Source organism: Hyperolius riggenbachi, chromosome 1, assembly GCF_040937935.1.
Source record: "Hyperolius riggenbachi isolate aHypRig1 chromosome 1, aHypRig1.pri, whole genome shotgun sequence".
NCBI lineage: Eukaryota > Metazoa > Chordata > Amphibia > Anura > Hyperoliidae > Hyperolius > Hyperolius riggenbachi.
Genome location: NC_090646.1, coordinates 543,161,557 through 543,184,537, shown reverse-complemented (window position 1 = coordinate 543,184,537; position 22,981 = coordinate 543,161,557). Strand labels below are relative to the sequence as shown.

The 22,981-nt window shown below is 43.6% G+C and overlaps 1 protein-coding gene across 1 annotated transcript in view; it reads left to right on the top strand.

Annotated features, from left to right (window-relative positions):
* HSD17B4 (hydroxysteroid 17-beta dehydrogenase 4) overlaps positions 1-22,981 on the top strand; it is a 396,885-nt gene that overhangs the window by 310,216 nt on the left and 63,688 nt on the right. Inside the window, exons 18-19 of the mRNA XM_068247101.1 lie at positions 15,801-15,870; positions 21,023-21,129. Of these exons, the coding sequence (XP_068103202.1) occupies positions 15,801-15,870; positions 21,023-21,129 (177 nt within the window). The remainder of the gene's footprint in view (positions 1-15,800; positions 15,871-21,022; positions 21,130-22,981) is intronic.

Genomic DNA, 22,981 nt, shown 5'->3' with positions numbered 1-22,981 from the left:
TTCTCTAGATTAATTCTCTTATGGGGAAGAACTGTCTTCTGTATGTGAGGAGAGATTACATTAAATAAGGCTTCTCCTGCATCCCTCTGTGCATCATTCTGTAAGTGTGCTCACCATTTGCTGTCAGTGTTCCATGGCATGGCACAGCACAGTGTCTCGGGGGATGCTTGTTTTCTGCAGCTGTTTTCTGTATTTGTTTCCTGTAAAGATGCTTCCTGGCAGTGGAGTGAAGCAGGCATTGCACAGAGATTATTATTTTATAGCCTTGAATCAACTTGATAATAAGAAAAGCATAATGGTGTATTTTTAGCACAGAGGCGTAGTTGTTCTTTATAGTTCTTTTAAATAGCATCAGTCCATAGGACTTCTACTCATTATCTGTCTGTTTTGTGCCAAATTTTTACTTTTCTATATTTCTCTTGATACGGCGTATAGGAGTTTTGTATACAAAGTAAATAGCTTGATGCTACTGAAACATTTATGCATTCAATGTTGGCACTGCAGTCACTTTGTTCAGTAAAATATTCATAATGTCTTGGCTCATGTGACAAGGATGATTCTTTCTCTCCGATACAGGAAGTTAATTTGTGTACATTCTCTTCTATCATCACCTTCATGTTGAAGAGGTTTCTTGAGGTTTGCAAAGCTCTGGGGCCAGTGAATCATGTCACATTTTATATACATCTTAGCTGTTGCCACAAGCTTTTTTGTTTTCCTCAGAGTATATGTAAAATACACATAAAATGTAATATTTGTGCATATTCTGCCAGAAAACAGATGCGCGCATAAACAGTCTGATTTTTATTGGCTTTGCTGTTTGATTTGTTTACTTCCTCCGTAAATCAGCCATGTTATTTCACCATGCAAAATGACTTTAAGAGAGAAAGTAGAATGGTTGATTTTAAGTTAATAAAATAATGTTTGTTATATGTTTTTAACTCATTTATGTAAAAATGTAAATGGTTTAAATGTATTATATCATTTTTTTTTTTATGATTTGGCATATCAGTGTATATAATTCATACTAGTCATTTACATTGAGCAGTATCTAAGGAAACTTGTCTGTCTTGTGTGAAACAGTCTACAGTGCATAAACAGCCTTGGAGGTATAAATGCTATTAAGTTGCACAAAATCCAACAGCAAAAACTTCCTAGACCGCTCCTGCCCAACTTGTCTGTAGTAAGTGCCTTTCAGTGCTCACTCACTTATCCGGTCATTGAAATTGCTGTGGCGAGAGGAGGAGGGAGGAGTTAAGCCTTAGGGCCCGTTCACACTTGCGGTTCTCTGCCAAACGGACCGGATGACCTGACCGGATCCGGATCGGAACCGTACGGTTCTGATCCAGATCCGATCCGGATCCGGTCAGGTTGCATCAGGTGTTCATCAGGATGCGATCCGGATCCGTTTGGCAAAAGATAGTAGAAATAGAATAAAAATTTTGGGGTCTGGGAGGTCAGCAGAAGGTGGACCTGTGGAATCAGGCCCTCCGCTGTTTAGCACTCACCTCCACCTCCGACATACTGCCAACATCTCCAGCACGTTTAAAGTCACTGCTGCTCCACTCCAAAATGCTTGCCCATGTGTCCCCATCCAAAATCGCCGCTACAATACGCATAGGAAGTGGGGTAGAACATCCGGATTTTTAGCCAGTGTGTTGTGCGCTCTCCAGTTCTCATTGCTTTGTATTGGCCGGATGGTGCAGTCCGGCTCCGCTCCGGATACGGCTGCCGGAGGAGCCGGACCAAAAAATAGCGCATGTTGGGTCTTATGCCGGAGTCCGGATCCGGTCCAGACGAAACAGGCGCATGTGAACGGACGCATAGGCTTTTATTGCTTTGCCGTGCGTCCGTTCCGTCCGTTCTGCATGCGGTCCGGCTCCGGCACGGCGATTCCGGACGGCGACCGCTAATGTGAACCGGGCCTTACACTAGAGGCTAACATCAGGAGTTGATATTAGCCTATAGTGTTCGGCTAAAATTGTGTTTTCAAACCCCTTACATTCACTGGCAGCTCATCTAAGCCCTTTTAATGACCGGAAACATGGGGGGGGGCAGCATAATTTACTTCAGAAAAAATTGTCCCTAAAAGTGTGTGCACACCTGTGATATATTTCGCCCTTTGGAGTATCAGGACCCGACCCTCTTGGGGGCATCACTGGACAGGCCAGTACAGACTAGGAATGATCAATGAGATGCAAATTCTTCCACAATTATGCAAATGTATGCAGTTTGAAAACGGGCCAATCAGTTTAAACACAGGTTTAAATTGATTGGTCCAATTTAAGCTGCATAGATTTGCATCAACACGGAAAAATGTGCATATCCGTGATCATCCCTAGTACAGCATATCCGTGCATCCCTAGGCAGCTGTGTAGCTGCCGATGCATTCTGTTGCTATGTGCAGAGGGGACAGAAGGATGACTGAGTAAGGTGTGCGTGGCGTCATGCAGGGGTCAGGGGAGCGGCATCCTCAAAGGCGTTGGCCGCCCCTCAGGTGAGTTGATCTGCCGGGCTGATCGCTTGTGGGTTGGGGCACAGGTGCTGCTATACACACGCTTGATAATCTGCTGTGGGAGTAGTTACCGGCCTCCTCAGCTATCTTGGGTGAAGCGTTTGTTCGAGCCCTAACACTTATTACACTGTTTGATTACAAACTCTTAGACCCTGTCTCCACTCGTCAGTTTTTCTGTGCATTTTCTGCACAGAAAAACTGCAACCAATGTTAATCAGTGGGCTTGTTCACACTAGAATGCAGAAAAACAATTGATAGCAATGCAAAACTGTCAGACAACTCAGGCAAGTGATTCAGACACAAATTCTCTCACAGTAGAGGAAGAGGAGGGCTAAGCAGTGCGCTGAGGATGCTTTGTTATTTGCCGAGAACTTAACACAAGCAGTATAATTCCTTCGCCCTATGCTTCCATGACTAAGGGGCGGTTCACACTTATTTTAAAAACATATCTGTGGCTCAGTTTTTGGGCCCGGACCAAAACCGGAGCCACGGATACAAATGTTAAAAATAGCAGCCGTCTTCACAGACTTCTCAAAACAGATCCGGGGGATCCGGTTTGAAAAACTGAACGGAGAGGGCGGATTTGTCGGGACTTCACGAGCCCCAGATACACGAAGGGGTAGGCAAAGGCAATACAAAAATAGATCTCCCTCTTCACAGGCTATTTTGTACACATAAACGGAGGGAGATCCAGATTGCCTACTGCCTGCTCCTCCCCTAGGTGTCCCCAGGTAGCCTGGAGGGGATAGCAACCAGGAAGTGGCACAACGGGCACTCTGGGTCCCCCTTCTGTGCTCCCCCTCCAGCTAGTTTTGTAAAAATCAAGTCAGCGGGGAACTCGCTTACTTCCTTGTTCCACTGCTCGCCGAGTGACTTCCTGCAATGCCGCCCACTGAAGTACAGAGGGCAGCAAGTGGTGGAATGCAAAGAAGTGAATGAGTTCCCTGCTCGACTCTGGCTTGATTTTAACAAAAATAGCTGGAGGGGGAGCACGGAAGGGGGGACCCAGGTGAGGGAGGGCTGCATGGCGAACCCCCCCCCCCACACACACACACACACATCCACGGCTATGGACACAGACCTATTTTTAAAACCGTAAACGGAATGGAAACCTGCTGCAAAAAGGCAGCACGGATCCATTTTTCATCCATTTACGTTCTGGTTTTTAAAAACCGGAGCCCGGACTGCGGATTGCGTTCTGCAACCACACCTAGTTTGAACCGAGCCTAAGCCCAAACCCTACATCACAGCTTCCCAGCTTGTGAAATTTGAACCCCAGAAAGTACTTCTGCTTAGCAAAACATTGTTGATGTTTGAAAGTGTAAAAGCATGACTGGAAATCATTTGATTTGGTTGATAAAAATTCCAATATTCAATATGTTGATAAACCTTTTAAATGCCATATAAAATAAAATGGCCTATATACTGTATGTATTTACATTTTATTTTGATATGGATTTGTTCAACCATTTTATTTTTCCTTTGTCTTTAAACTGTCTTTCTTATGCAGCCTAATTTCACATTTATCTGACCTAGTATATACTAGGAGTTAAACTGGAGAATAACATTTTTATGATGTTTTTACACACAAAGCAAATACTCATGGGGAAATATGTTTTCCTTATTCGAGCTGAACTTGGACATGTGTAAAGGGAATTGTTGCTATAAAGCCCAGATAAGAAGTCAATGTTTTCATTGTAAGTGATTGAGGACTGTAATGAAGTATGTTTGCTGGCGCTTCTTTAGTACATTACGGAATGTGGAATTATTACTTGGAATCGATATCTTTGTATGCTGTACAGATCACGACTGTTGTTGTACCTGGAAATGTATAAATTCATGCGTAGTGTTCGGTTTTGTATATTACACCATAGATTATACTTTTATTATGAGAAAACACCTTTAATGCACGTGTGGGTCTAGATCCTCGACATGAATGCCAAAAGCTAAGCATAGTATTGCCCATGATTGCTGGTATGATGAAATCTTCCTACCTGGTTTGTGTTGCCTCTATGATGTGCAGAGACTACTAAAGAGCTGCAGTCTTTCCCAAATAGAGATTCAGGCCATTAAATGATTTGTTCCATATTTATTGGTGACCATTGTACTCAGGGCCGGCCCTAGACTTTTTGCCACCTGAGGCAAAATTAAAAAAAAAATCGCCACCCCCCCCCCCCCCCCCGTGTGGGTGGGGGGCACCGAGCTGGAGGGGTAGCGGGCAGGAAGGGTGTATTGGGCCTAGCGGTGGGGAGGGGGGTTGGACCCCCCTCCCTCGTCTGGGTCCCCCGATCTGCGCTCCCCTCCAGCTGAAAATAGTTAAGTTCTAGCGTATAGATAAGAGGCAACGGGCGGGGATCACTCACCACTATGGGTGGTGTTGCAGGAAGTGACGTGGAGGGCTCACTGGAATGCGTAAAAGGTGAGTGATCCTCACCCGTTGCCTCTTGTCTATACGCTGGAACTTAACTATTTTCAGCTGGAGGGGAGCGCAGATCGGGGGACCAAGGCGAGACCCCCCTCCCCACCGCTAGGCCCAATACCCAATTTCTGCCCGCTACTCCTCCGCTACTCCTCCAGCTCGGACAGGCAGGTGCTGTCCCCCCAGATATGCCGCCTGAGGCAAATGTTTCACCCCGCCTCATGAGCGGGCCGGCCCTGATTGTACTATCCTAGGGTATTGGCTAAGCGCAATATGTTTTTATAAATTTTGCTGCAGTAAATGACAGGATAGCAGTTCTTTAAACCAACAAGAAAAATGCTGATGGAAAAATAAACGCAGATGAAGAAATTGAAATTTGTAAAATGTAATGATGGGTTGCAATGCTGTTACTCCTTTACCTGTGTGGGTGTGGATAATCTGGCCTTCTAAGGTAGCTTTTACATGGCTTGATGAGCTTCCCATTCTATTAACTCACCACCTTTTTGATCCTAAGGTGTTTCATGAGATGAGCACCTAGGAAGGCACCTCCAGGGTTGAAAGCCATGTGGGTTGCTTGATTTAATTGGAGGAAAGGCTAAGTGTTCATTGAGAAAGGGTGGGGAGGTTTCTACAGTTTCCCCCCTTCTTAATAAACAAAATGTTCAGAAATGGTCAATCATTTTTGTTTTTGACAAAATACAAGCGAATACAGCTGTTGTCTACAAAAGGAACCCTTATAGTAAGGCCAGATACTTAAAAGGGGAATGTTTTGGATTCATTTTTGTTTCTGTATATGTGAATGGCAAATGGTGTTTATTTGAAACGGCACCCAAGGTTTACCATGATTTCTGAAATGTTGTACTTTCTCTATTGCTAATGTCGCAATAAATGAGATCAGAGCCGGATTTACCATAAGGCACTGTAGGCACGTGCTTACAGGTGCCTCATACTGGAAAGGCTGCTTACCCCCCTCCCAGAGTGCCTCCCTCCTTCCCTTTGCAGAGTGCTGAGTAAGTGAGAGGTTACTCACCTGGGTGTTGGCATTCCACTGATGAGATCCGCCTTTGTTCGGGGCCACTTAAAGGGAACCTAAATTGAGAAGGATATGGATTTTTCCTTTTAAAATAATACCAGTTGCCTGACTCTCCTGCTGATCCTGTCTCTAATACTTTTAGCCACAGCCCCTCAACGAGCATGCAGATCAGGTGCTCTGACTGAAGTCAGACTGGATTAGCTGCATGCTTGTTTCAGGTGTGTGATTCAGCCACTGCTGCAGCCAAAGATATCAGCAGGACTGACAAGCAACTGGTATTGTTTAAAGGGACACTTAAGCCAGAAAAAAAAATGAGTTTTACTCACCTGGGGCTTCTACCAGCTCCATGCAGCAGTCCTGTGCCCTCGCAGCCACTCACTAATCCTCTGGTCCCCCGCTGCCAGCTAGTTTCGTTTTTGCCGACAGGCCCGTCAGGACTGGCCACGCGTAACTTTTTCTGCATTCCGCCTATTGCAGGCCGCAACGCGCGCAAAAATACGCGTTGCTGTATGTCTATGCGTTCATAATGCGGCAACGCATATTTTTGTACGCATTGCGGCCCGCAATAGCGCTAATTACAGTCGGGAATGCGGAAAAAGCTACGCGTGGCCAGTCCTGACGGGACTGTCGGCAAAAATGAAGCTAGCTGGCAGCGGGGGACCAGATAATTAGTGAGTGGCTGTGAGGGCACAGGACTGCTGCAGGGGGCTGGTAGAAGCCCCAGGTGAGTAAAACTCATTTTTTTTCTGGCTTACGGTTCACTTTAAAAGGAAACATCCATTTCCCTCTCAGTTTTGGTTCTGTTTAATATTGAGGGTACCTCTGGACACCTGTAGCTACCTATGACTAGCAAGGGAAGTAAAGGAGAAGTGACAGCTGGGGCAGCCAGTACGCTTGCGGTGTGGTTTGGTGCAAGTTTGTAGGTCCATGGAGGGCAAAGTAGAAGGTGCCAGGACAACTCTGCCTATAAGCTCCTGTGGTCCAGGCCTGAATTAGATATGTTGGGTTGGTTGAACCTTGGTCTGCTGTGTATGAATTGAGTGGTCTTGAGTGGTGATTCACCCTTTTTCAACAAACGGATGGAAATATACTATTCATTTGTGGTTTTCAGATGCTGTTGGCTCTCCCATGCTGTAATGTGAAGTGCAGAACCAAACCAACAGCGAGGCATGCTATCCGCAAAGTCACTACTGCTATTGATGGGTTTCTATTGAACTAATAAATAGATAATAAAAAAAAGATGGTAGCATAGTGTCCCTTGGCTACTAGATACCAAAAAAGGCTTTGTTTAACCTGGCAAATTGCTTGCATTGTGTTGGTTTTTGTTGGTGTTCATGTTCGAAATAACTAGTTCTGACTGCCCGTATACTGCCGAACAGCTCACTTCATTACATTATTAGTACGATTTCAGTACAAACAAGCGGACCGGGTCAAGGGGGGGTTCACTACCTACATGTACTGGAACATTTCACGTGACTTCCTCCGCCAGAAGGCGGGAATATCGGAGTCAGGTAAAATGCTCTTTGAAGCGCAAGCAGTCAACACCCCCTGACCCACTGACCCGGTCCGTGTGTTTGGTAATAAAATGGTGCTGAAGTGTGGTGTTTGGCAGAATTCGTTATGCCGAATTTTGAATGCAAATACCAACCATTGGACAGACAGAGACTGCATTTATGTGGAAATCTGAGTTTTTGTATAATGTAACAGAGAGCTAAAATTATGTATTATGGTTTAAATAACTCACATTGCAGGATCCTGTTATTAAGTTCAGTCTGCTTTCTTTTACGCTATTTATATTATGCTATTATTTAGTAATGTGGAAAATTTCTAAGTGTTTATGGTTTGTTGTTTTTTTTTTGTTTTTTTCTAAAAACAGTGGTACATAGAAATGTTGCTCTGCAGATAAATGCATTTGGTTATTATTCTTTGTTTACAAAACTTGGATGAAGAAAATAAGATTTCATAGCTTGCCTATCAACAGATTGCAGCTTTTAATATAATTACTGCATATACTGTTCTTCACAGTATGAGGTATTTTGAAAGACAGATCTATGCTGATGTTCTTTCAAATGGGTTTTACATTAGTTTTTATCTTCAGTTAATTAGTATTTTAATTCATTTTTAAATAGACTACAAAAGCAGAGCCTGTAACTGTGGTACCTGCTGTGTCCTCTCCTTCATCTACAGCTGCAACATCAAAGTTCTCTCAGCCAATCTCTTGTCTTAATCTCCTCACATTGAATACTATAAAGACCAATACTAGCTCCAGTAGTCTTTATTTAAAGGTCCACAATCACAAAAATATGCAACGTTTAACCACTTCAGGACCAGAGGATTTTTCCCCTTCAAAACCAGAGACATTTTCACATCACGCTCCTCCCATTCATTTGCCAATAACTTTATCGCTACGTATCACATTAAATGATCTATAGGTTATTTTTTGCGGGACAAACTAGGCCAAATCAAGAAAGCTAACAACATCCCTAGGACTCAGCTCCTGGAGTACAAGCAGAACCAGGAAGAGAGCCGTGTCCCACTGGTAGTCGCCTACAACCCACGCCTGGAAATCTTTAAGAAAGAACTTCATCCTGTTCTACACAAGGATCAGAGACTGAAAAAGATATTCCCTGAACCTCCCCTCCTAGCGTTCTGACAGCCACCCAATCTTAAGCAGATGATAGTGAGGAGTGCCTTAAATAGGCAAGAACAGAATGGAACATTCCCCTGCCGAGGGAAAAAGTGTGGGACCTGTGAACACATCCATTCCACTGACAGGATACTAATACCAGGAACATAACAGGAATACAAAGTACAAGGCACCTTTTCCTGCGACTCATCTAATGTGGTATACCTGATCATGTGTGCAAAATGCCCCAAAGGAATTTATGTGGGAGAAACAAGTCAACCACTGCGTGATCGCATGACACACCACAGATCCACTATTAACAGCAGGAAAAAGGATATTACAAAATATACTGATCTCCCAATACCAACACACTTTTGAATACCTGGACACAGTTTAAGCGATTTTCGCGTCACTGTATTAATGGGTGGCTTCAAATCGGGAAACATGAGACTAACACAAGAAACAAAGTTTATACATTGGTTCAAAACTGTAGAAGATGGTTTAAACAAGGACTCTAACTTCTTGTGCTGGTACGATGGGTTTTAAATGCCACAATTCTTTTAATTTTAATTTTTCTATCTTTTCATTCATTTTTGTGCCATATGCTGTGTAACATGGAATTCACTGTCACTATTCATTTTATTTGCTTTCATGTGCTGGCTTTAAATGCCACAATTCTCTTAAGCTTAGAATTAATGGTGCATGTAACCAGGCCAGTTACCATTTGAACTCGGAATTTAGGATGTCTCCCCATCACCAGAGTCTGCTTTATGTCATGTTGAGGATTCTATTGATCTTATCAATTTAGCCAGGATGCCTGGGAAAGCCTCCTCAGTAACAGTTAAGGCATCTAATTACATTTATGTTTGCTAAAGAATGTTTCTCCTCTGTATGTCAGTGTATATAAGCTGTGTTTTTCAGTTTTGGTCAGGAACCAGTCTGACGAAGGCTTTTTATAAGTCGAAAGCTCACTGTTTATCCATCTCTAAGTTAGCCAATAAATGGTATCATATTCCTGATTCAAAACTTCTTGCTTTTACTCATGGTTAACACGGTACAACACTTTACTACATTTTTTGTATGGGAAAGTGTATTGGATATATTTTTACTTTTTTGCCACAAGATGGTGCTACACTAACTTCCGTTTTCTAAATAGAACACAGAACCAAGTGTATACACTGTGTTTCCGTGGGATTTTTTTTTAAATCAGAGCCTCCTCCCGGAAACTCTAAATCATTACAGGCACGGTAATCAGGGTTGGAAACAGCTGTTTTCCATTCCCCGATCATGGTGGGGCAGGATTGCGACAAATAGGAACGGGAGGCACGTAGCGATCGTGAACCGTGGCGGTAAGTAAACAGTGCACATATCTACATCCCTGAGCCTGAAGTGAAGTGAAGCCTGTTTCTGTTGCTTACAGTAAGCCGGGCATATCCAAAGTCCAGCCTGGGGCCAAAAGCTGCTCACCAAGCCTTTTCTGGTTGCCCCCAAAGCTCTCTACAGTTGGTAATTCCATGAGGCCCACATGCTGTAGCTGCATTGTCGCATGCAGGGGCCACCTTATGTTGCCTTTCTGCCTCCCCCTTTGCTCACCTGTAGGTTATCTGCCACCACTGTAGCAGTAGCAGCAGCTGTAACAGCCACTGATTAGCAGCTGCCACTGTGCTAGCTGCACACTATTTGACAAAATGTCGCAGACATAGTGTACCTAACAGCAATCAGCAAAAATTGTGTTGTACTTTGCTAGTTCGGCCCACTAGAGGTTTCAAGAACAGTGATATGGCCCTTGACCTAAAAATGTTTGGACAGTAAGCAGTAAAAATCTGACTATTGCATCTCCTCATGGGGGTTCTCAGCATTTTTCTTTATTCTTTACAAAATCTCTATCTGTAAAGGAGCTATACAAATATACTATCCAGCCACCCTGCTCGTTGGCCTACTGTTTTGGCAGTTGGACTGAACAACTGCCATTCAGTAAGTATTTTTGTAAATAAAGAAGACCCTGAGAATCCTCTGAGGAGAAGGACTAGTCCAAAATCTGTCTAGTCTTTCCATTTTTACTGCGAACTGCAAACGACAGCAACATAGGAAAAAAAGACATTTATAGTACATATTATTCTAGATCAAATGTACATTTTATATACAGTGGTTTGCAAAAGTATTCGGCCCCCTTGAAGTTTTCCACATTTTGTCATATTACTGCCACAAACATAAATCAATTTTATTGGAATTCCACGTGACCAATACAAAGTGGTATACACGTGAGAAGTGGAACGAAAATCATACATCATTCCAAACATTTTTTTTTTTAAATAACTGCAAAGTGGGGTGTGCGTAATTATTCAGCCCCATGAGTCAATACTTTGTAGAACCACCTTTTGCTGCAATTACAGCTGCCAGTCTTTTAGGGTATGTCTCTACCAGCTTTGCACATCTAGAGACTTAAAGGGACTCCGAGCAGTGCAGAAACTATGGAAAGATGCACAAAATGATATCCATCTTTCCATAGTTATATTGTATTACACAGGGCGACTTTTTGTCAAAGTCAGCAGCTGCATTCAGCAGAATGGAGCTGCTGACACTGGGGAAAGTGTCGTCCTGTGTAATACAATATAACTATGGCTTGATGGATATCATTTTAAATCTCTCTTTCTCATCTTTCTGACGACACCTAAATCGTTGCCCTACACCTTTTAGTTTTCTCTATTTTCGCGATCGAAATCGCGGCCGCGGCAATTTCAATCGCGAAAATAGCGAAAACTAAAAGACGTAGGGTGGCGGTTTATATATCATTGGAAAGAGGAGAAAGAGAGCTTTAAAATGATATGCATCTTTCCATAGTTTCTGCACTGCTCGGAGTCCCTTTAAATCCTTGCCCATTCTTCTTTGCAAAACAGCTCCAGCTCAGTCAGATTAGATGGACAGCGTTTGTGAACAGCAGTTTTCAGATCTTGCCACAGATTCTCGATTGGATTTAGATCTGGACTTTGACTGGGCCATTCTAACACATGGATCTGTTTTGTTTTAAACCATTCCATTGTTGCACTGGCTTTATGTTTAGGGTCGTTGTCCTGCTGGAAGGTGAACCTCCGCCCCAGTCTCAAGTCTTTTGCAGACTCCAAGAGGTTTTCTTCCAAGATTACCCTGTATTTGGCTCCATCCATCTTCCCATCAACTCTGACCAGCTTCCCCTCTTCCTTCTGAAGAGAAGCACCCCCAGCGCATGATGCTGCCACCACCATATTTGACAGTGGGGATGGTGTGTTCAGAGTGATGTGCAGTGTTAGTTTTCCTCCACACATAGCGTTTTGCATTTTGGCCAAAATGTTCCATTTTGGTCTCATCTGACCAGAGCAACTTTTTCCACATGTTTGCTGTGTCTCCAACATGGCTTGTGGCAAACTGCAAACGGGACTTCTTATGCTTTTCTGTTAACAATGGCGTTCTTCTTGCCACTCTTCCTTAAAGGCCAACTTTGTGCAGTGCACAACTAATAGTTGTCCTATGGACAGATTCCCCCACTTGAGCTGTAGATTTCTGCAGCTCGTCCAGAGTCACCATGGGCCTCTTGACTGCATTTCTGATCAGCGCTCTCCTTGTTCGGCCTGTGAGTTTAGGTGGACGGCCTTGTCTTGGTAGGTTTACAGTTGTGCCATACTCCTTCCATTTCTGAATGATCACTTAAACAGTGCTCCGTGAGATGTTCAAGGCTTTGGAAATCTTTTTGTAGCCTAAGCCTGCTTTAAATTTCTCAATAACTTGATCCCTGACCTGTCTTGTGTGTTCTTTGGACTTCATGGTGTTGTTGCTCCCAATATTCTCTTAGACAACCTCTGAGGCCATCACAGAGCAGCTGTATTTGTACCGACATTCGATTAGACACAGGTGCACTCTGCTATCTTCTCCAAGTCTCTGGAGGATGGAAAGGTCCCAGCATGTTTCAAGAGGTCTACCATCATACCCATTCCTAAGAAACAGGGGGTCTCTGACCTTAACAACTTTAGACCCGTGGCCCTAACATCGGTTATCATGAAGACCCTGGAGAAGGTGGTCCTATCTATCCTTAAGCTCTCCACTTTGCCCCTGCTAGACCCCTTCCAATTCGCCTACAGGGCAAATAGGTCCACTGATGATGCCATAAATATCGGACTGGAGCACATCTATGACCACCTGGACAGACCAAACACATATGCCAGAATATTACTGCTGGATTTTAGCTCTGCCTTCAATACCATCTGCCCACGCATTTTCCTGGAAGACCTTGCCATACTGGGGGTTCATCCCACCCTGCGCAACTGGATCATGGACTTTCTCTCCAATAGGACCCAGGTCGTTAAACTGGGAACCATCTACTCACAAAAAATGGTCACCAACACGGGGGCACCCCAGGGCTGCGTCCTGTCTCCTCTGCTGTTCTCCCTTTATACGAATAATTGCAGGTCAACGGCAGACTCGGTTAAGGTCATTAAGTTCGCTGATGACACCACCATTGTCGGCCTCATCACCAAGGACAACGTCCAGGAGTACTGTCAGCAGGTGGAGAGAATCTGTCACTGGTGCAAGAAGAATAGGCTAGTGCTTAATACTGCGAAAACTGTCGAACTGATCATTGACTTCAGGAAGTCTGCCCACACCCCACCTCCACTTTACATCGACGGCACTGAGGTGGCCAGAGTACCGTGCACCCGCCTTCTGGGCACCACCATTTCCAGTGGGCTCAGCTGGCGACCCAACATCATAGCCATCCAGCGGAAAGCCCAGCAGAGGCTCTTTTTCCTCCGGCAACTAAAGAAGTTCGGCATGACCCAAGAGATCCTTACATGCTTCTACTCCGCCACCACCGAGTCGATCCTCTGCTCTTCCATCTTGGTCTGGTATGCTGGAGCCACCACTGATGACAGGAATAAACTACAGAGGGTCATCAGGTCGGCGGAAAAGATCATTGGTATGCCCCTACCCTCACTGGCCCTCCTATACAGCTCAAGAATGCGCACTAGGGCACTGAAGATTGCCAGCGACCCCTCTCACCCAGGTCATTGCTTCTTCAGCTCACTTCCACTAGGCCGGAGGCTACGGGCCATCCCAACCCGAACCACCAGACACAGAAACTCTTTTTTTCCCTCAGCCGTCAGCCTCCTGAACTCCCTTCACATACTGCCCCCCCCCCCCCCAGTCAACCTGCTCTCCAGACTAACTGTTCGATCTCCCCAATGCAGATTTTGGTGTACTTTTGTGCACTTTTTATGCATACTGTCATTTTTGATTTGTGTTGTATACTGTTTTTGTTTCTGTTTCTCCTTTCTAGCTCTGTTAACTGCATACTTAAACCTATCTTTTGTAACTATGTTTTTTCGAGCTGCGTATGTACTGTGCCAAACCCAATTCCAGGCAGGACCCAGTCATGCTTGGCAAAATAAACGTTTCTGATTTAGTCATTAGCACTCATCAGGCTATGTCTATGGGCAACTGACTGCACTCAGACCAAAGAGCTGAATAATTACGCACACCCCACTTTGCAGTTATTTATTTGTAAAAAATGTTTGGAATCATGTATGATTTTCGTTCCACTTCTCACGTGTACACCACTTTGTATTGGTCTAACAAGTGGAATTCCAATAAAATTGATTCATGTTTGTGGTAGTAATGTGACAAAATGTGGAAAACTTCAAGGGGGCGAATACTTTTGAAAACCACTGTATATACATATTTCATTTTACATTTTTTCCTGATAGTGGTCCTTTAATTTTGTTTTCACACATTACTCTACATTACCTTACTACAAACTGCAGTTATAGGCAGCAGCTAGTCAAATCATTTTTCACCTACTCCAAAGGTAATATTTGGTTGTTGAGGTTTATCACATGACACGTTTGTTATGTGAACTATTGAGAAGAGTAGCACAAGAGCAAAAATGTGCTTTCATTTGTAATCCTTTACCTTATTTATGCTTCAAGCAATAATGCTTCCTGACTGTTTTAACTTTTGATTTGTTGAGGTGAGGTTTACTTTTAAGAATATTTTTTTTTGCAAAGTTAAAGCTCATTTAAGAAGCCACAGATAGGAGCAGACCTCTTTTTGATTCCTGAATTACAGTCGCTCCATGACAGTCAAATAGAAGCTATTTTACTTCACAATCCCTACATTTGGGGTGCCGAAATTGACCTTCCTTGCCGTAAATCATGGCTTTTTTTACTGCAGCACAGAAGGTAAATTTTGACGCCCGATCACCAGCAAGCAAGGTAAATTTCGGCATCTGGAGGTGCCAGATAGAATCACGGGTGCTGGGGGTTTGCAGAATATATGAATTTTTGCAAGCCTCCAGTGCCCACGATTCGAACGGGCGCCACTAAGTGCCGAAATTTACCTTGCATGCCGGTAATTGGGCACTGAAATTTACCTTCTTTGCCACATAACGTGGCTTTGCGGCAGAGGGGAAGTTAAGGTTTAGCGGGGGGGGGGGGGGGGGTTAGGCGCCACCGGGGTGGGGGTTAGGATTAGGGACCACGGTGGTGGAGTGTCTTAGGGTTAGGCACCAGGGGAGGGGTCTTGGGGTTAGGCACCACCAGGGGTCATCTTGGGGTTAAGCACCACTGGGGGGGGGGGGGGGGGTCTTGGGGTTAGGCACCGTTCGGGGGGGGGCGTAGGGTTAGGCACCACCAGGAGGTTCATAGATTTAGGCACCACCAGGGGGGTTAGGGTTAGGCATCAGTAGAGGGAAAGGAGTTTTGTGTTAGGTTTAGCTATAGTGAACTGTTGCTAAACATTACTGATATTTGACTATCAGAATCCAGCAGTAGGATGTCGCTAAATTAAACAATATTCTATTAGCGGCAATCCCGTGCCCTTTTTTCCAGGTGCCTTTATTTTATGTATGTGTTTTAAAGACTACTGTACATTGTGAATTGCAAGAATAGCAACTTCCATCTGAGTATTCACACACAGATGTCTTGCTTAAACAGAGACTTGTGTGTAGATATCCTGTCGGGTTATCCTGGGTTGTAATACTGATTAACCTACACAGAGATTTCTTGACCCCTGCCAAATAGTGTATGATTAGCACTTCATATTTCGTTTTAATGAAGATGAATTAATTGTTTTTAATTAAGGAGTGTGTGTATGACAACATTGGTCTGACAGAGACTGCAATGCTTCTCTGATTTAATCAGACATAACACATGAAGATTGATTTTCCTGCTCTCTCTTCCCACAGGCTGCTCTGTACCGTCTCAGTGGAGACTGGAATCCCTTGCACATTGACCCCAGCTTTGCTGCTCTTGGAGGTAAATCAATAGCCCTGTCTCCAAAGATGGAAATTTACGTGCTTCGCTACACCTACTATAGTTCCAGAGGTGGAACTACTATCTCAGGTTAAACAGCAAGTAGAAAGGTGTCATTTTATTTTCCTGCAGTTAATTTGGAAGTGAACTCTTGCATTCAGTTAAATCTACATTCTGACGCCGATCTTACAGAAAACTAGCAGCCTAGCACGGCTTGTGTCCAGTTACAGGTAGTCCTCGGTTAATAAACGAGATAGGGAGTGTGGATATTTGTCGGACTGGGAGGTGGAAAAACTGAGGAAATCCATCTGCTGGCTAAGCAGCAGCAGTCCTGTGTTATCACTCCCAATAGAACCCTGCACCAAGTCTTCACTGTGAGCAGCAACACCTGATATTGCTGCTTGGCCCACAAGTGGATTTCGTCAGCTTTTCTAGCTCCTAGTCCAACACTGGGATATTTCATAACCTGAGTAGGTATTTTTCTTCCTCTGTGCATTAAAATAATAAACCTTTTAGATACTGTACTGTAGACTTAAATAACATTAAAGAGGAACGTTAGCGAAAAGGGAGGGAAAAAATCAATACACTGCAAAATAAGACGTAAAAAAATAAGAGCTCAAGAAATTATTGATATTTGCCATGTAATTTGTTCATATCGTTTGATCCACAATCAGCCTGTGCATAATCATCTTTACTACTGGCAGACATGAAAAAAGCAACCACCAACTGCCATTATTTGTAAAGCACACCCCGTAACAATGCGATAGGTTAAAAGGTTGTTTGTTTTTTATAGATTTACATATGCACAGAGGGAGATGCTCGTTGATTGGCAGTTGAAAACAGCTGTTATTTCCCACAATGCAATAAGGCTCACAGACCGGAAACTGTCAGGACCATGGTCATATCACATCACACTGTGGGAGGGGTTTCACTAAAATATTAGCCATACAGACCCTCCTGATGATCTATTTGAGAAAAGATAAAGATTTCTCATTGGGGAAGGAATATCAGCTACTGATTGGGATGATGTTCTATCCTTGGTTACAGTTCCTCTTTAACCCCCTTGGCGGTATGAAAAATACCGCCAGGGGGAAGCGCAACAGTTTTTTTTAAATTTTTTTTTTTTATCATGTAGAGAGCCGAGGGCTCGCTACATGATAGCCGCTGCTCAGCGGCATCCCCCCAGCCCCGCCGATCGCCTCCGGCGATAGGCGATCAGGAAATCCCGTTCGAAGAACGGGATTTCCTGGAGGGCTTCCCCCGTCGCCATGGCGACGGGGCGGGATGACGTCACCGACGTCAGCGACGTCGGGACGTCATTGGGAGACCCGATCCACCCCTCGGCGCTGCCTGGCACTGATTGGCCAGGCAGCGCTCGGGGTCTGGGGGGGGGGGGGGCCGCGCGCCGCACCGGATAGCGGCGATCGGGCGCGCGGCGGCGGCGATCGGGGTGCTGGCGCAGCTAGCAAAGTGCTAGCTGCGTCCAGCAAAAAAAAATTAAGTAAATCGGCCCAGCAGGGCCTGAGCGGCACCCTCCGGCGGCTTACCCCGTGTCACACACGGGGTTACCGCTAAGGAGGTTAAATAACCTAAGTACCTAGGATACAGTACAGGATAACAGACTTCTCAGACAGGACTTTTTATGCCATTTCAGTCCCCCCTACATCCTTGGTACCCACTGTGACCCCTAATGAGCCTCTCTGTCCCTATTTGTGCCTCCATTGCTCCTCTCTGTGTCTCCAATGCCCCCCCCCCCCCCGCCCCTGCACCCTTTGTGCCACCCGTGACCACTTTTGATCCTCTTTTCATTCACCTTTGTGCTACCTACATCCTCAGTGAACCCTTTGTACTACCTCTGCCCCACTCTGTTCCTCCGCTGCCCCCCTTTGCTTGGTGCAGTTACAGTGACATTTATACTGATGAATGCATTGCATCAACTGTCTGCAAAAATGTGTGCAACAGAGCATTGACCACTGCAACAGAGGAACTGAGAAAAGTCCATTCTGTACTTTGTGCTGGACTCCTGTTATAGGAGTTCTATCATAAAATAAATAATTTCTGACTATAGCCGGATGCTGTAGGTGATAGAATATTAGCCATACATCTAATATAATGCTTTACCGGAATCTTCAGTGATAGCTTGGTGCTGAAAGTTATTAAATATCTCAAGTGATGATCTGCAGTTTGCTTATTGCATCATCTGCTTGTTTGACTGAATTGTAATTGGATGTAGAATTTTATTTATGTACTGTGTAGTTAAAAAATACAGATAAATTAATTGGCTTCCATCTAAAATTGTCTCTAGACAACAATATGACAACAATAGACTATGACTATGGTAGAGATTAGATTGTGAGCTCCTGTAAGGGAACGTTAGTGACATGACTGTAAACTGTGAAAAGCGTTGCAGAAAATGTTGGCGCCATAAAAATACTAAATAATAATTAATGAGACAGCACTCTGATATCCAATAGGTGTTTGAGAGTCTAAGAGAAGCAGGAAAAACTGAATCCATTATCAGGAAATTGCTGCTCAGTGGTACAATGCTTCTATAATTACTAAGAGCACACAGAGACAAGGAGCCCATTTTAATTACAGCTTATGTCAACATAAGGGGCTAAATAAGTTTATGTAGGTTAAGTCTTACTAAATCAAAATGTCACATTGAAAAATAAAGTTAACCCTCTGTACTCCACCATATTGTAGTGGACACTAAACACTGCTTAAAAGCAGGGTCTATAAAACTAGGACTGTCTGCTCACTTCTGCTCAAAAACAGGAACTAAATATATTATATTATACATTATAAGCGGAAGAGTTAAAATCTGCACTAAAACGGGAGCTCTGCATAAAAACTGGGACTGGGACTCCTCTACTACAAAAAACCTCTTAGCAACTGCTGTCAGGTAGATAAATGCTGAACGGAGTGAGTACAGGCTTTTTGTCTTTAGTTCAATCAAAGTGTCGCACCTGTTAACGATGTACACAAAAGCTGAACTGAGAAAAGTCCATTCTGTACTTTGTGCTGGACTCCTGTTATAGGAGTTCTATCATAAAATAAATGATTAAAAAGCCTGTACTCACTCCGTTCAGCTCCGTTTGGTGCTAATTGCAACCAAAATCTCTGTTTTTTTGTAGGTTTTATCGGTAAAATGTACCTATATTTTACTAATTAGGGTGCAGGCAGCAACACAGAAGTTTGGGCACTGCCATAGGTGCCCATTGGAATTTGTGCCACACATGGAAATTTAGCAGGTGCCAGAGCATTTGCTGAAAATTAAGGATGAGGAGAGGCAGTTAAGGTTGGGCATTAGAAGGGGGGGGGGGTTAAGGTTAGATGTGTGGGGGTGGCTTAAGGTTAGGCATCGGGATGCGGGGGTTTAAGGTTCGGTGTTTGTGTTGGTGGGTGGTGGCTTAAAGGAGTACTTTCGATTGAAACGACTTTTTTTTTTAATACTCTATATTAGTGTACACATTACCACTAGTGCTAGGGGCACTTTATTTATTCACCCAGGTCTCTCTCTCACTATCCCTGCTTAAAAATTCATTTCTCACACAGCTCATAGTAGTTTGGGTCACCCTGAGCTGCTTGGTTACTCTGTCACACAGCTCACAAATATATTTCACTGTGTTACTCACAGCATGCAGCAGACATGAGGAGAAATAGGCTGATCTGAGGTGGTAACAGGTAACTAAATGAGCTGTAATATTGCTGGAATATAACTAGCTATACCAGGAGTCTGTGTTTACACTCAGACTGGCTGCCTGCTTGAGGCGATTCACTCCAGACTGCATCCACTTTACAAGCTGCTGAGAGGGGCAGACCACTGTCTACAATTAGCATTATTAGTATCTTTATCAGTAAAGAGAAGCAAAGATAATAAACACACATTGCTAGAATCTTTAACCCCTTACCACCATATCAACAAGATTCTTTCAGCAAGGTGATAATTAAACTATAAACTGAGGAGTTGATAGCATCTCCCCTTTGCAGAGACATGGTCTAGCCCTCTGGGAGCAGTCAGTATTAGATACATTTTGTATCCAACACTGACGCCAAAACTGACGGAGGATTTTACAGCTGAGAGGAACAGCTGTGTGAGGAATCAAATTGCTCCTAGTACTTGTCCTAATGTGTGCTACAACATACAGCATTTAAAAATAAATGCATACATCGATAGTATTCCTTTAAGGTTAGGCATCAGAGAGGGTGCTTAGGTTCAGGCAGTGAAGGGGAAAGGGTTCTGTGTGAGCAGGTTTAGGTTTTATCTGTAAAATTTACCTATATTTTACTAATGAATATTTCCACCGTAAATAGTAGAATGGTACCAATATACTACTATTGCCCAGCCCCCAAAATTCCCAGTGCAGTTTTTCTGCATATGCATAATATATATAGTAAGGCAGGAGTTCACAATAAAATTAATGTGTGTGGCATTGGTATCTGCCTATTCGCTGTCTGCTTACTTGCCCATTATTATATGCTTCATATAGGTAATGGGCATTATTATTTTTTTGCTGTAAGACCACCCATTTAAACTGTTTCTAATGTAAAATAAAGAGTGTAAATGAGTTTGCTTGGTGAATGAAGCCCAATATGTCTTGCTTGTCTTATAATTTTACTATGCCTAATTCAAATGGAAAAATGTTACCGGGGCTGTGTAATGTTCTGTTCATTATGCATGCATGTTGTGGTCTTTATACATAAAGCGCAGTGCATAAATGTTCAAAGGCATATTTCAGTTTTACAAGTAAGAAACAGATAGGGAATGAATATTTTGAATAGTAAGAGAAGCTATAGATTCCTGTAAAGGTTAAAGCTTTATGTTTTTAGGGTGAGTGAAAGTTGCATTAGAAGAAAGACCTTTATTTCCTAATTCGGCTGTCCAATCTTTTCGGCCAGTGTTATCCAAGCATTCAGATTTTTACTTATCGTTTATTGCCAAAGTTTATGACCAAGTGCAGACATTTTTTTACTCCATTTAAACCAAAATTCCCCTATCATATTTTCTTGGAATAATTGTAAACACGTTAAAGTGTAGTCAATAAACTAGGTTAATAGACTAGAACAAAATGTCCCAGCCTTTAGAGCGCATTGATAATTATTTTCTACACTCATGAAAATAGCACAGATTAAAGTTGTGTTCTCTTCACAGGGTTTAAAAGGCCCATCTTGCATGGCTTGTGCTCTTTTGGATTTTCTGCCCGGCATGTCCTGAAGCACTTCGCAAATAATGATGTCAGCAAGTTCAAAGCAATAAAGGTATTGGCCCACTTATCCTTGCATATTGTCTTCAGCTTTTGGATGAAGTCCCAACGTAAACATAAGGGTTTTTTTTTGGGGGGGGGGGGGGGGGGGGAGGATAAGTATTGGAGGAAATGGTAAAGGAAAATCCCACCAAACATTCAGTTGGAATAACATTTGTAATTTTATTCCATTTCTTTTTAATTGGTTTGTCCTGCAGATGTTAGCAGCAACACAAGTTTTAGCTAGTCTTTAGCTGGAGGAGTCTGTTGTGGCTGCCTCTGCCGAGAATCCAGTGTGTGTGTGCCGGGCCCGACCCCTCGGTGCCTAAGCTAATGAACAGACTGGCCCTGTGCTGGCTAAAGCCATTGTTCTCCCACTCACCCTGCCCACTTGGTGCCTCACTATCTGCCTGCTTTCTCCCTCCATAGCAACAGAATGCAATGCTGGCCTAGAGGCTAGTGACATGATGTCTATACAGCCTCTGCCCTGCACTGTCATCCGAGAGCTGGGAGCAAATTCGCCATCTATTTGTAGCCGTAGTTCACATAGCGTGTGGCCCCAGCACCCACTATTTAGCTGTATGGATAGGTGGGGTATTGGGTTAAGGGTTTGGTTTGAAGGGTTAGGTTTTAAGGGTTAGGGGTTAAGGTTAGGCACCACTTTGGGGTTTCTGTTTAGGCAAACATTTTACATAATCCAAAACCATGTGATGCGTTTCGCAGGTATTTCACCCATATTTTGCATTTGATTAAGAACAATTAGTAGGCATGGGCACGTCACAGAAGCGCCCATGCCTGCTAAGAGCTCAAAGTCAAGTTACTCCTGTTAATTGCCGGAAGATGCGGGTGAAATACTTGTAAAACGTGTCACACTGGTTTGTAAAGTATACAATAAAATTTTGCCTGAATTGGACAAATCGAGTCTTCAATGTGGGAGGTAAGTCCACCACTACCTCCCATTTTTAAACTGTATTTTATTCTTCCTGGCACCTCGGTTTTGTCCTATTACCTATAAGAATTTGAAGGCTCTTCCTAAGAGATGGTCAACTTACTTGAGTGGCAATTGAACAATTTAAAACATCTGCACCTGATAACTTAAAGGGACTCCGAGCAGAGGAAGAAAATTAAAATCCCCCCCCCCCCCCCCTAGCCCACGAGGTCCCTTAGCGTCCTCTAGGTCTTCTTAGTGATCCCGCTGGTGGCTCAGTTAGGTGAATGCCTTTGGTCAAAGTTGTGCGCAACTGTGAATGTGCGGACCATCCATGCACCCAGCTCACTCACGCGCCTGTCGCTGTAAACTCCCTGCACATCAAGCACGATCGAGCCAGATGCGCGGATGGGTCACGCATACTCAGTTGCACACTTAACCGTACCGCTAGTGGGACCGCAGAGGTGACCCAGAGGACACCGAGGGACCTCGCAGGCCTGGGTTGGGGGGCTGATTTTCACTTACTTCCTCTGCTATATAGTAATAATAAAATTACAAATCTTAGTTAGTGTCGCATCCAATTAAAACTTTCATAGTAGTTATTAATTGAAAATTGGTATCGTAGGTTATATTTGATACAAAATTGGCAAGAGCAAAGAAGTACCAATATTACTGGTACTGCTACACAACACAAGAACAAATAAACTGACATTTAGCACAGATATATTATGTGACCATATAAGAAGGTGAACGGGAGGACATGCGTCACATTGAAGAAAAATCATCATTCAAAGTAATCTGATAATCTTCTATTGGAAGTGGTGAGAGAAAAATGAAATCCATAAAACACACTTCCATGTGGAACTAAAGGAAAACAACGTGTCTCATATTACAACTCTGCTCACACACATTCTAACAGTAGGCACAGTTCTACTATTAA